Below are 14,227 nucleotides of genomic sequence, written 5' to 3'. Positions count from 1 at the left end.
TTCCCTACTGTAGATGGGCACTAGCTCATATATGCTTCTACAAGAGGAGGTTTTGGAGTTGCCCAGTGGTTTGTTGCACAGAGACCCATTTATGCTGTTGATCTACACTGACATTTTCTCCCAACATAAAGCTCTTTAAGGTGTGGCCTAGTGGGATCTGCGATTATGCACTTAGAAAAGAGACAATCATGCCTAATTGATAAGACAGATTTGCATCATTCAGGCGTGATAATTATTCTTTGATGGCTTTGGAGGATTTCATATAAAAGAGAAAATCATATCTCAAAGAGCAGACCCCTAGAATGTTAGAGCTGAGAGTGACCCTCAAGATTAAGTATTCAGCTCTGTTCTTAGTGACAAATAAATTTACCAAGTCCAAGAAAGAAGTGTGAACAGGGCATGTGGTATCAGTGGATGCCAATGGGACACCCTACAGTGGTCATAGTGCTCTGGCTGCTTTACCCCGTGAAGCCTTGGCCCCAGTGATACCTGAATTTCAGTGACACACAGACATACAGGTGGAGCTCAGTATATCATCGATTCTTTGGCTCTTGATGCTGCCACATCATTGGTTCTTTTTTATGAAAATTTGTCCTCTGTAGAGTGGGCTCTGGTCACCAACTGGAAAACTGATGATCACGATTATGACATCATTTCAGAAAACCCAGAGAGTAGTGAAAATGACTTGTGCTCTAGTGATTTATGAGGACTCTTTGGGGTACCAGATGCCCCAAGCTGTCACCTCAAAGTCACTCCTCTAATGTGTCCCCTTCTCCCGCTAAAGAACCAACAGGGCAGTTTTATAAGGGAAGAGGAGACAGTGCAGGTTCATGGAACAGAACCAAAATATCCAACACTACAATTAGCTGTCCTCATTGGTCAGCCCCAAGAGCTCTTATTTAGATACTGTACAAAAGCAGATGTTTGTACTAATACTTGTAGACAATGAAAAGTTAAGCACTGTTTTCCATGCTCTGTATAAGAAGGCACAGAAATGGATACTACTTTCCTAAAAATAGTTCCTTCAAGAAAAGTTTGTTTTAATTATTTGGAAAATGCAGGTCTAACCAGGTCATTTCTTCAGATTGCTGGACTGACTTGCTGTTAATGCAGCTAGAGGCCTTTAAGAGTCACTATTAAGTTCTCAGAGGAAATGAGAAGCTGGCAGGAAAGAGGGGGTCTAGAGGAGAACCTTTGTCTTTTGATGTTGAGGACAAGGTCTCAGGCTCCCCTTATTAACTTTTTTTCCCCCTTATTAACTTTTATCTTGAGGTAATTTTAGACTTATAAAGGGCTGTGAAAATAGTACAGAGAATTCCTTTACCCAGCTTCCCCTTATGTTAATATCTTATATAACCACAGAATATTTATCAAAAGTAAGGCATTAACCTTGGTACAATACTATGAACCAAACTACAAAATTCATTCAGATTTCATCAGTTTTTCCACTGAAGTCTTTTCTGTTCCAGGATTCCACATTACATTTGTCACCGTAGTCATGTCATATCTCCTTACTCTCCTCCTGTCTATGCCAGTTCCTCAGTCTTTCCTTGTCTTTCATGACCTTAATATTTTTGAAGAGTAGTGGTCAGGTATTTTGTATAATGTACCCCAATTTAGGTCTGTCTGATGTTTTTCTCATGCTTAGAATAAAACACAAGTTTTTAATAATCAGATAGAAATAGAATGAAGTTAGGAAGCCCTTTTGAGTCTAACATTAAGAAAGAAAGTTACTTTTTTCTGGCTTCCTGGGTCCTCCCTCAATGCTCTCTGTCCATTTCCAGTTCTCTTCTCTCTACCCTCAGTGGCCAAGACTTTATAGGCACTTGCTTTGTGTCCAACCTGATAGTGGAGACATTGTGTTCTGTAGAAGAAAGGTGCCTTTTTTCTTTTCATTTTTTGAAACAAGTGTCCTCAAACTCTAGGAAGAAATTCCAGTCCCCTGCATTGAAACTATAAGGAAGCAACACAGTACTTCTTTTGAAACAGTTTAAGCAGAGGGACAGTCCCTCTTTCAGATGAGAGTCAAGGTTATATTACCTATTGTGTGAAAAACAATGATGTCCCATTAGCAAAATATTAAACTTGCCATGTTGGTACTGAATTCCTGAGGTTGTTTCCCCAACTAGGCGATATGATGTTTCATCTCAGAGGTCCTGCTATTTCTTACTTTGGGTGGAGGGAGAAACAGCAAATCCTAGTTTTCTGGAGTTTCCAGAAACATGAGAACTATTATGAAATCATCAACATTGCATCTCAGAATAAGATCCTTTCAATTTATGCCAACGGCTAAGACGTTTTATCTTTTTCTGATAAAACTGTGGGGCTTTTTTCATATATCTTTTGAGTATCAAAGCTAGAAGATGTTGTTCACAGTCCTAACATTTTACAGATGAGATTACTGAAGCCAGAGAGGGAAAAACAACCAATTACTCAATCAGTGAAATCTCTATTCTGTACTGACTGGTATAAGGCAAATAGGTTTATAGGGCATGGTTCCTAGGCTTCAAAAGCTTAACGATATAGCATGGGAGATAAAAAGAAGATTGTGGAAGATCAAAAAGGCCAGGCAGAAAAGGTTGGATGACTTGGGGCACATGAGTGGCATGAGGTGGGTACTACTGATGTAAGGAGTAAGTGGGAGATACTTTTTAGGGATAAATATATCCCCGAATGTCCCTTAAATTTTAATTGAAAAAGTAATGAATATTTTTAAGTGCTTACTATTTGCTAGCCATTGCTTTATGTGTATTAGTTCACAAAATCTCTTTTCTATAGAGGAGGAAACGGGCTTAAAACATAAGTAACTTCTCCAAAACACAGCAAAGTAGTTTCCCAATTAGGCCTGTCTGATTTCAGAGCCATTATCTGTCTCAACACCCTACATACAGCTGCATTATTTATTCTATGTTAGAGCTGAGGAACCTTTGGATTCTAGTACAAACTCTTGTTTTAATGAAGAGCCAGCCAAAGCCCAAAAGGGAGAGAGTGGTGTACCTAATTCCTGATCGTTTGGCTCTTCTGCAAAATCTTGGTGCCTCTGACACCAGGTGTCCTGGTGCAGGATATAGGGTATTTGATCCTGAACACTCTGTGACTTGGGGGAACAAACCCTCACTAGAAGAGTTCAAGCTTTAGCCCAGCTGGCATGGCTCAGTGGTTGAGTGGCGACCTATGAACCAGGAGGTCACGGTTTGATTCGTGACCAGGGCATATGCCCGGGTTGCAGGCTTGATCCCAAGTGTAGGGTGTGCAGGAGGCAGCTGATCAATAATACTCTGTTATCATTAACTAGGGGCCCGGTGCACGAAATTCGTGCACTGGGTGGGGGGGGGGGAGAGTGTCCCTCAGCCCAGCCTGCCCCCTCTCACATACTGGGAGCCCTCAGGCGTTGACCCCCATCACCCTCTGATCGCCTGATCGGCCCCTTGCCCAGGCCTGATGCCTCCGCTAGAGGTGTCAGGCTTGGACAGGGGACCCCCATCTCCCCCCGATCACTGGCTCTGGCCCCCGCCCAGGCCTGAGGCCTCTGGCCCAGGAATCATGCCTGGGCAGGGGACCCCCATATCCCCCTGATCGCTTGCTCCACCCCCCACCCAAGCCTGACGCCTCTGACCCAGGCTTCAGGCCTGGGCAAGGGGACCATCATATCCCCCCAATCCCCGGCTCCGCCCCCCACCCAGGCCTGATGCCTCAGCCAGAGGAGTTGACCCTCATCACCCTCTGATCACCAATCACCGGATCGGCCCCTTGACCAGGCCTGAGGCCTCCGGCAGAGGTGTCAGGCCTGGGCAGGGGACCCCCAGCTCCCCGCGGTTGCAGGCTCCGCCCCTGCCCAGGCCTAATGCCTCTGGCTGAGGTGTCGGGCCCGGGCAGCAGGGACCTGCAGTGGCAGCGGGGGGCGCCGCGATCGTGGGCTTTGCTTTAGGCCCAGGCAAGGGACCCCTAGCTCCTGGGACTGCCAGCTTCGACCGTGCCCAGCTCCCATCGCTGGCTCCACCCCTACTTCCTGCTATCACTGGCCAGGGCGGCAAAGGCGCCTGATTCTCCGATCATGGCTGGGGGGCAGGGCAAAGGTGGCCCCAGGGCCGCCTTTGCCCTGCCCCCCAGCTCTTAGCTCCCCCCTGGGTTTCAGATCACTGTCAGTGGCAGGGGGCTTCTTCCTGCTTTCCCTTTCGCCTCCCTTTATTGTGCCTACATATGCAAATTAGCCGCCATCTTGTTGGCAGTTAACTGCCAATCTTAGTTGGCAGTTAATTTGCATATAGCCCTGATTAGCCAATGAAAACGGTATCGCCATACACCAATTACCATTTTTCTCTTTTATTAGTGTAGATGTTTCTCTTTCTCCCTCTCCCTTCCTCTCTGAACTCTATTTATCTATATCTATCTATCTATCTATCTATCTATCATCTATCTATCTATTGAGAGAAAATTAAAAAAACGAAAGAGCTCAGGCTTTAGACTTTGCTGACTAAACCCAGGGTCTCCACATTCTTTGGAGACTCCTCCCCCCCAGTTGTGACTAGATATTTGGTTCAGGAAGAGGCCAAAAGGGGGGCTTTCCAGGTAGGAACCCAGAGCTGCATGCAGGAGCTCATGCAACTACAGCTGGGAAGTCAGTGGTAGAAAGGTGGACATAGATGCCATCCCATCTTTGTATTTTTATTTATTTTAAAAATATATTTTATTGATTTTTTACAGAGAGGAAAGGAGAGGGATAGAGAGCCAGAAACATCGATGAGAGAGAAACATCGATCAGCTGCCTCCTGCACACCCCTCAGTGGGGATGTGCCTGCAACCAAGGTACATGCCCTTAACTGGAATCAAACCCAGGACCCTTCAGTCCGCAGGCCGACACTCTATACACTGAGCCAACTGATCAGGGCACATCTTCGTATTTTTTAAAAAATATATTTTTATTGATTTCAGAGAGGGAAGGAGAGGGAGAGATAGAAACATCAGTAATGGAAGATCATTGATTGGCTGCCTCCTGCACGCCCCACACTGGGGATCAAGCCCACAACCTGGGCATGTGCTCTGACCAGGAATTGGACCATGGCCTCCTGATTCATAGGTTGATGCTCAACCACTGAGCCACACCAGCCAGGCCCATCTTTGTATTTTGATTCCCAATAATTATGAAGTCTTTTCTGTTTGGACAAGTGTCTTTTATAACATGTCCACTGTATGTCCTTGGGCAAATTACTTACTCTTTCTGAACATCAGCATTTTCTTTTGTAAAGTGAGAATAGTAATCGTTTTTGCCTTTTTAGGGTTATGAGTGTGAGAGTGAAATAGCTTTGGTTAAGTTCACAGAGTAAGCTCTCAATGACTGCTAGCGCTTTGAAATACATTGGCAGGATAAGCAGCGGGTGGTAAAGTGGCAAGATCACTTCATTTGGAATCAGACAATACATTGATGGTGCACTCAGGATCTAACTTGGGTGTGGTCTTGGACAAAGAAAAATAGGCTCTGGCTGTAGTTTTTCACTTGCAAACAAAGGAGTTCATTCTAAATGGAGAAAGTGGTAATCATTAAGAAGACACATGGTGTGCAAAATTATGAGGAAGAAGCAGATAAAAAAGGGAGGGGAGAAGGAATTGTCCAGAAATCTACTTTACTTTTTTTGCGCCTCAAATACTAGTATTTGCCAAAAACCTTTGTTTTCATGGAGAACACAAGCCCAATAAAAATATAACTACCAAGTACAGGTAGTTTTAGAAAAATTTAACCATAATAGTAATGATAATATTTATGATAACACATCATTTATTGAGTGTATGTATAACCAAGAACTGAGTTGAATATTTACAAAGGGTGTTCTTTTTCCCTAAGAGTCCTAAAAGATAAGATTACTAAACACAATTTACAGGTGAGGAAATTGAATTTCATATATGTTTAGCTAACATTCTTGGTCCCACAGAGAGGAAGCAGTGGAGATGGGATTCTAACTCGTGTTTCCAGGGCTTCAAATGGCTTGCTCTTTGCTCTATGCCTAGATGTTTCTCATTTTCACTAAGTGCCTGCCTTCCTAGTAGGTCTGTTAAAGAGGCTGCATTTATTTTCAGAAGCTGTAGCCAGACCATAAAGCCTCCCTCTTGTTCCCTTTTTAGGCCTGGTTTTCAGAAATACACAAAGAAATCAGCTCTACTCCTACTCAGCCTCAGCCTGTTTAGGGCCCAGTGGTATTTTACCTTTGCATTCCCTACCTTATGGACCAGATGTGATTCTAAATATCATCTGAACAGTTTACAACATGAAAGTTCATATTCAAACACACTTTTGCCACAGTTGTATATATTTGAAATACTTATGCTTTGGGATTTGATGGCAGATTCAAACAGAGATATTCTAGAAATGGCTTTAGTACTCATAACACCATTGAGATCCTAACTGACTACTTTCAAAATGAGCAAACCCTAAGCTGGCCTTGATATGCAGCTTGGCCCCTCTGGCATGCACCCAGTCCCAGCAGAGGCAGCCACAAAGTGTTGATCTCTTTGTACCTCCGAACAGGTAGCCCAGGTCTGATCACAAGCAGTGTCTGACATTGACCTGCTCTGGAGTCCCTCCTAAGAGGCCCCAGAACTAAAACACTCAATGGTGGGCTTCAGAACAGATTAGAGCAGGACCCAATTAGCTCCACAAGTGGTACAACCAAAGGGAGATCTCTGTTGGCACCAGAATGAATTCCGTTTCATAGGGTCAGCCCCTACACAGAAGCTCATATGCTGTGGTCAGGGTCAATCCTCATTGTCAGCCAGCCTGAGGTTCAACCCCACCCACAGATGAGACTCATCAAGACTCATCTACTGCTCTTGCTGGTTAGCTCAGTGGTTAGAGTGCTGGCCCAAGGACTGAAGGGTTGCGGGTTGGATTCTGGTCAAGGGCATGTCCTTTGGTTGTAGGCTCCATCCCTGGCCCCGGTCGGAGTGTGTGTGGGAAGCAACCAGTCAATGTGTCTCTCTCACATCAATGTTTCTTTTTTTTTTTTTAAATATATATTTTATTGATGTTTTACAGAGAGGAAGGGAGAGAGATAGAGAGTTAGAAACATCGATGAGAGAGAAACATCGATTAGCTGCCTCCTGCACATCTCCCACTGGGGATGTGCCCGCAACCCAGGTACATGCCCTTGACCGGAATTGAACCCGGGACCCCTCAGTCCGCAGGCCGATGCTCTATCCACTGAGCCAAACCGGTTTCGGCCACATCAATGTTTCTGTCTGTTTCCCTCTCTCTTCTACTCTCCCTAAAAAAACAATGGAAAAATATCCTCGGTGAGGATCAACAGGAGGCCTCACATAACCCACACAAGGAACATTCCTGGAGCACCTAGCTCAGGTGATCAAGGAGACTGCACCACTGAGCCCCACAGGATACCTACCTACTATATAAGGTCACCCTACCAAGACTGGGAGACATAGCAGATATACCTAAAGCACAGAAGCGAATACAGAGAGGCAGCCAAAATGGGGAGACAGGGAAACATGCCCCAAACAAAAGAACAGGAGAAAACCCCAGAAAAAGAATGAAATGAAATGGAGGCAAGCAATTATTACTCTGCCTTTTTTTTTTTTTAATATATTTTATTGATTTTTTACAGAGAGGAAGGGAGAGAGATAGAGAGTTAGAAACATCGATGAGAGAGAAACATCGATCAGCTGCCTCCTGCACATCTCCCACTGGGGATATGCCCGCAACCCAGGTACATGCCCTTGACCGGAATCGAACCTGGGACCTTTCAGTCCGCAGGCCGACGCTCTATCCACTGAGCCAAACCGGTTTCGGCCTACTCTGCCTTTAAAAGAAGGAAATCTTACCATTTGTGACAGAGGTTAATTATATTAACTGAATTAAGTCAGTCAGAGAAAGACAAATAGCATATGATTTTACTTACATGTAGAATCTAAATAACAAAATAAACAAACAAAAAAGTGAAACAAAGTCATAGATGCAGAGATGGGAGTGATTGTTATCAGAGGGTATGGGAGTTGGGGGACTGGGTGAAAAAAGGTGAAGGGATTGAGACGTACAGATTGGTAGTTACAAAAATAGTCATGGGGATGTAAAGTACAGCATAGGGATAGTATTCAAATCATTAGTATTGTAATAACTATGTAGGTGCCAGGTGTGTACTGGAAATATTGGAATATTTTGCAAAGTATATGATTATCTAACCACTATGTTGTATACCTGAAACTAATACAAAACAATATTGAATGTAAAATGTAATTGAAAAATATGTGCCAAAGTTTAGTTATATAACAAGTCCATAACCATGCTTTTATAAATTAAGCTGCTTTGTAAGTGCTATGTATCTACATCTTTTTTTTTTTTTCACGTGCAAGGCAGTTTCCTTAACATAAAGCTCTAGAAGTAGAACTGCTCAGTCACAGGATGTGTGCGAGTTTTAAGGCTTATGTGTTTGGATTGATCAATTCTTTTTACCTTTCTGGATACCTGTTATGCTTTAAATAGCTTTGCAATTCTTCAGACCCTAAAAAAAAGCTTTCACGCATCTTTGGGGAGACTACAGGCTCTCTTAAGGCCACTGAGGCGTCTGTACTATGAGGAAGATTTGGAGGGGCAACCAGCAGGTGAAATACAGCGCGGAGAACGTTCCTAGACAAAGACTGAAAGTTTTTGGGGGGTGGAGAAAGGAAGGAAAATTCCTTCTGGGACTGGGAAGCAACTTTCCACTCCCAGTGGGGTGGAGCTTGCAACCCAGGGAGGGCTGGACCCACGGGCCATGTGACACACGTCACTGTGCAGTAGTGTTGGTGTTGCCACGCATACCGCTGCGGCTTGCGACTGGCTGGCGGAGTTGACGCAGCAGAGGTTGTGTTTAGGTGGCATTGGGAGGTACTTACCATCTTCATTCTCTTTCTGATTCTCCAGGAGGCTCTCTGCTGTCTGGTGACAAGTGTAAGTGTGAACTGATGTGAATGAGTACGTATGAGGAGAGAGTTATCGGGCTTCAGGCGGGTCTGGTCAGCATGTTTCGTAGCCTCAGAGAAAGAAAGTCTTGTAGGTTGTGGTCTTTCTCCTTCCAAGTATCTCGGCCACCATGGGCCTTGTGGCTGGACCAGGGCAAGGGAAGATAGTGGGCTGTGGGGAGTGTTAGGGGCTTTATTTGAAGTGTCTGAGTCGTGGAGGCCCCAGGAACCCGTCAGGACAAACTCAAAAGGTGTCCATGGAGCTCGTGGGGGGTGGGGGTGGGGGATGGGGATACTAGTCCACACAGGTCAGTGCGCGGCACGAGACGCAGTGCGCATGCCCAGTGCCGGGCTTTATGAGTCATCGGTCTGGCGGTTGTACAAGGTTCCGTGTGCAGAGCTCTGCGGTTTGCGTCTTACGGTCGAGTTTCTTTCTCGGGAGCTGAGACTCAACTGATAGGTCCACAGGTCAGTCCTCCCAGGAGTGTAAGTGTGAGGAGAGAGCCAGTCGGCCTCATGCTTTGGGGTGTCTTGCTCTGTGGCCTCTGAGGAAGAAAGTCCTTGAGGTGGTCCTCTTTCTCTTTACAGGCATCAAGGCCGCCATGGCCGTTGTTACGGCGGGGCTAGGACAAGGACGGACGGTGGGCGGCGACGGGCAGGGGGTCTAAAGGAGATGGGGCGAGTCTTAGGGGTGGTGTTGGAGGTACCTGACTCTTGGAGGCACCTGAAACTGCCGACAGAGCACAGAATCGGTGGTTGTCAGTGGAGAGCTGGACGTACCTATATGTTACAAAATCTGTTTGTATTGGAGAGTCTACTTGTGAAACTAAATCTCTTTAGTAAAGTCGTACTTTTTAAAAAGTACTTGAAGGGTCCCCTCTCTCCCTAATAGGTGGTGAGAGAAATTGCATTGAATATTACATGATTAGAAAACAGCAGTTATTATAATAATAATAATAATTATTATTACTATTTTTACAGCAGTTATTATTCAAGATTTATTTTGGGACTCTAACCAAATGTAAAAAAGAATTTATAATCACCAGTTTGTCAGGGAAACAGTCCAGTATAATTATTGTTTTTCACTACATCTTCACTTGATGATTTTTTATTTTCAGCGTGAACCATGAACGCAAGACTGAGATCAAGATCTAGAGGAAGACCAGATGGTCAAGAGTCTTTTGATGCAGTTAAACCTGTGGTTGTGAGTGCTCTAACATTTACTTCCATTCAGAAAAATTAATTCTTATGGAAAAAATTGAAAAAGTTGTTGAACCAATACATATTTGTTGTATAAAGGACCTCATTGCTAAAATAGGTGAAAACTGAACATTATGAATGAGACATTGAGCAAGGAGACTTATATTCTGGTGTTGCCTGCATATGTATATTGACATGAGCCTGGAAATCATCCCTATAGCGTCCCTATTGTGTGTATTAATAAATAGCACCAGAAAATATTAAAATGGTTTTTAGAATTCTTGTTCCTTGCAGCTAAGCCCTTCCTTAGAGTATTTTTTATATAGGAAGAGTAACTTTATTAAGAGTGCTTACAGAGAAGAGTACAGGAAAAACCTCTTTAGATTTGTGATTAGTTATGCAATATAGTATATATACTTGTGCCTTCTATTGTTATAATAGTGAAAAGAATACTTTTTCTTTGTATGTACTCTCCCACAAGGCCCAGCAACCAAGTGACAAAAAATCTAAGGAGGAACCACCAGTTGGGAGTCCTTCTAAGGAACCTGGACAAAAGAGAGAAGAGGGAGCATCTGCGATTAAAGGTGAAAAGGGGATAAAGGAACATTTTGTGTTTAATTTATGATGTTTACTAGTAACAGGAATAAGGGTCACCTGAAAAGTGGCTGGAAACCTATCTGGTAAGGAAAGGTATAGTTTGCAACTGCAGTCCCTTTCTCTGATAATTTTCCCTCCAATAAGTTTACCCATCCCATATTTTAAATTATTTGCTACACCTGGAAAATACAATCCTTGCCAAGGGTCTATATCAACAAATCAAATGAAGCAATATTAAATCTAGGCAAAATTATACACTATTTCACTAGTTAAACTTGGTCATCTTAAAATACTTGTCATTGCATCAAAAGTTTAAGCAAACCTAGATATATTTTGGTTAACTCTTAGATTGTGATTTAAATTTATTTTTCATAATATAGAGAAACAAAAATGTAAAATCCTGTTCTAGTTGCTGTTTAGTGTTCAGTATTTTTGTCTTCCTGAGCCATAATCTAATTGTCACATATTCTATTTTCTTTTTTATTGTTATTTTTTTAATCCTCACCCAAGGAGTGAGGATATTTTTTCCATTGATTTTTTAGAGAGTAGAAGGGAGGAGGGAAGGAGGGGAAAGAGAGAGGGAGGGAGGGAGGGAGGGAGGGAGGGAGAGAGAGAGAGAGAGAGAGAGAGAGAGAGAGAGAAAGAGAAAGAAACAGATGTGAGAATGGTTGCTTCCTATACTCACACTGGCAGGTGGCGGGGATCAAACCTGCAACCCAGGTACATGCCCTTCATGGGGAATCGAACCCAAGACCCTCCAGTAGAGTAAGTTGATGCTCTAACCATTGAGCATGCTGACCAGGGCATATATTCATTTTTTATTTATTTATTTTTATTAATCCTCACCCGAGGATATTTTTCCATTGATTTTTTAGGGAGCGTAGGAGAGGGAGTGAAAGACAGAGAGAAACATCGATGTGACAGAAACACATTGATTGGTTGCCTCCTGTATGAGCCCTGACCAGGGATGGGGTGGGGGAGGAGCCTGCAACTGAGGTACCTGCCCTTGACCAGAATAGAACCTTGGACCCCTTATTCCTCAGGCTGAAGTTCTATCCACTAAGCCAAACCGGATAAGACTTTTTTTTCACTCATTTGTTGGGGCTTGCTTGGTGGCAGGTGAGGTACTAGGTGCTGAGGATATAAATAGAAATGAGAGAATGATTTCTGTCTTGAGCTCACAGTCTTGTCAGAGAAATTTGTGTAAACAAATAGCTAATGATATAGGTGCAATAATACAAGTGTCTATGGTTTACAAAGGTGACAACTAAGTTATTTTAAAACAGTTTTAGAAAAAGAAACACTTCATGGAGGAGGTAATATGAGAAATAAAACTTTATTTTCTACCAGAAAACCCTTTATAATGCTCATTGCTTTCTTATGTATCACATTTATTGCAATACTAACCTGCAGAGCTTTATTTAATAGCATTAATGTGTGGTTTACTACTTATATTAATAACTCTCTTTACTTATATACGAACCTGAATTGGAAGGTGAAAGCCAGAAAATGGCTCTGGGAAGGCCTCGTGATGAGCCTGCAGATGGCAGTGAAGCAGATGAGAAGAATCCAGCTATTCTGACTCCTGCTAAAACTCCAAAAGGTAGGTTATCCCATTAAGAATGCAAGTCATGGGGTTGCTCTATTCTACAATGTTATTATACTTTTGTAACACAACACACATACAAAGATTTCTCGAAAGGTTGTTCATACACCAAATACTTGATTCAAAGACAGCATCAGGAAAAACAGTGAATTAAGTTATCCATGTTGTTAAATTATAAAACATGAAAGTATTATTACTTTGGAAGTAGAAGTCCTTTAAAATGCAAGACAAGTGATCAAATATTTTTAGAGTATATAAATTATTTAACATGCTTTAGTACTATTTGGAGATCTAAACAACACAATAGTAATATTATTTTTTTATTTGCCAGATCTGTTTCTCAAAAATCACTTTATTTTACAGAAACCAAAAAATAGTATGGATCTGTATGTTTTGACTTTTCTAGGTTGGTTTGTTGTTGTATTTTTAATTGTGAGCCAGGCTGAGAAATGGTACTATTTTCTTTCTCATTTGAATGGCATCTATGATGACATTAAAACTAGTGTGACCATGTAATTTTTATCATTCAAACCAGGATACTCTTGAGAGTTAAAGGGGAGTGCTATGACTACTTACACCAGGACAGCAGGTGCAAGTGAAATAAATGGCCACCTTACTATAAATAGGCCATATAAAGGTTGATCTAGATCAGTGATGGCGAACCTATGACACGCGTGTCAGAGGTGACACGCGAACTCATTTTTTTGGTTGATTTTTCTTTGTTAAATGGCATTTAAATACATAAAATAAATATCAAAAATATAAATCTTTGCTTTACTATGGTTGCAAATATCAAAAAATTTCCATATATGACATGGCACCAGAGTTAAGTTAGGGTTTTTCAAAATGCTGACATGCCGAGCTCAAAAGGTTCGCCATCACTGATCTAGATCAATGAAATATGTTTGCACAAAAGAGACAAATCAAATGCAATGATGTTCTTTGTGGTCTCTTTAAATAAATAGTATGACATCATTATTTTAACTAATGTATATAATTAGAAGAATATTTCAAGTCAATGCATTTGAATAATACTGTTTGCTTACTTGTTTGTTTTGCTTCTTGGAGTTTTTGTTTGGTTGATTTTATTTATTTTATTTTATTTTATTTTTTATTATGTTTTTTTGGTTGATTTTATTTTAACTAAAATCATTGGCAGTTTTTGCTCTTGATTCAAAAAGTTATCTTTAAAAAGGCACATAGGATTTGATTTTCTGGGCTTGAGAAATCTGTTTCTTCATACCACCAAAAAGTGAAGCATTTAAAAAAATTGTGCTTATATGCCTGAAAGTGTACATTAGCATAGAAGTCTGTGCAGTGGTTAGGGTTCTGATTTTAGTTTTACCTTACAAAACCAAAATTGTAATATTCTTTGTATACCTTTATTATCATGTAAGTAAAAGTTTGCTAAGTAATTTACACAACTGTTATATTTTTATTTTAGGTGATGGACAGTGAGCCATTAAAAAAGAAGACAAGCCGAAGCTACACATGCTGCTGTTATATTGATAACATGGCTTGTTAAATTCTCTCAATAAAGCTTTACATTTGTCATGCACATCTTTTGTTAAATCTATTTCTAGGAACTTGATACTATTGTAAATGGTATCTTAAAAAACTTCATGTTCTGCCCTAGCCGGCTTGGCTCAGTGGATAGAGCGTCTGCCTGCGGACTGAAGGGTCCCAGGTTCGATTCCGGCCAAGGGCACATGCCTGGGTTGCGGGCTTGAACCCCAGTACGGGGTATGCAGGAGGCAGCTGATCAATGATTCTCTCTCATCATTGATATTTCTATTTCTCTCTCCTTCTCCTTTCCTCTCTGAAATCAATAAAGAAATATATTAAAAAAAAACAAAAAAACAAACAAACAAAAAAAAAACT

At 41.9% G+C, this 14,227-nt stretch overlaps 1 protein-coding gene across 1 annotated transcript in view; it reads left to right on the top strand.

Moving 5' to 3' along the window:
* PAGE4 (PAGE family member 4) overlaps positions 1-13,903 on the top strand; it is a 46,097-nt gene extending 32,194 nt beyond the window's left edge. The window contains exons 2-5 of the mRNA XM_081081502.1: positions 10,062-10,147; positions 10,625-10,727; positions 12,236-12,343; positions 13,791-13,903. Of these exons, the coding sequence (XP_080937628.1) occupies positions 10,070-10,147; positions 10,625-10,727; positions 12,236-12,343; positions 13,791-13,804 (303 nt within the window). The 5' untranslated portion in view covers positions 10,062-10,069 and the 3' untranslated portion in view covers positions 13,805-13,903. The remainder of the gene's footprint in view (positions 1-10,061; positions 10,148-10,624; positions 10,728-12,235; positions 12,344-13,790) is intronic.
* The last annotated feature ends 324 nt before the right edge of the window (positions 13,904-14,227 follow it).

This window comes from Myotis nattereri (assembly GCF_964212035.1).
Source record: "Myotis nattereri genome assembly, chromosome: X".
NCBI lineage: Eukaryota > Metazoa > Chordata > Mammalia > Chiroptera > Vespertilionidae > Myotis > Myotis nattereri.
Note: the sequence above shows the minus strand (reverse complement) of the source record. Positions and strands in the feature narration are given on the sequence as shown.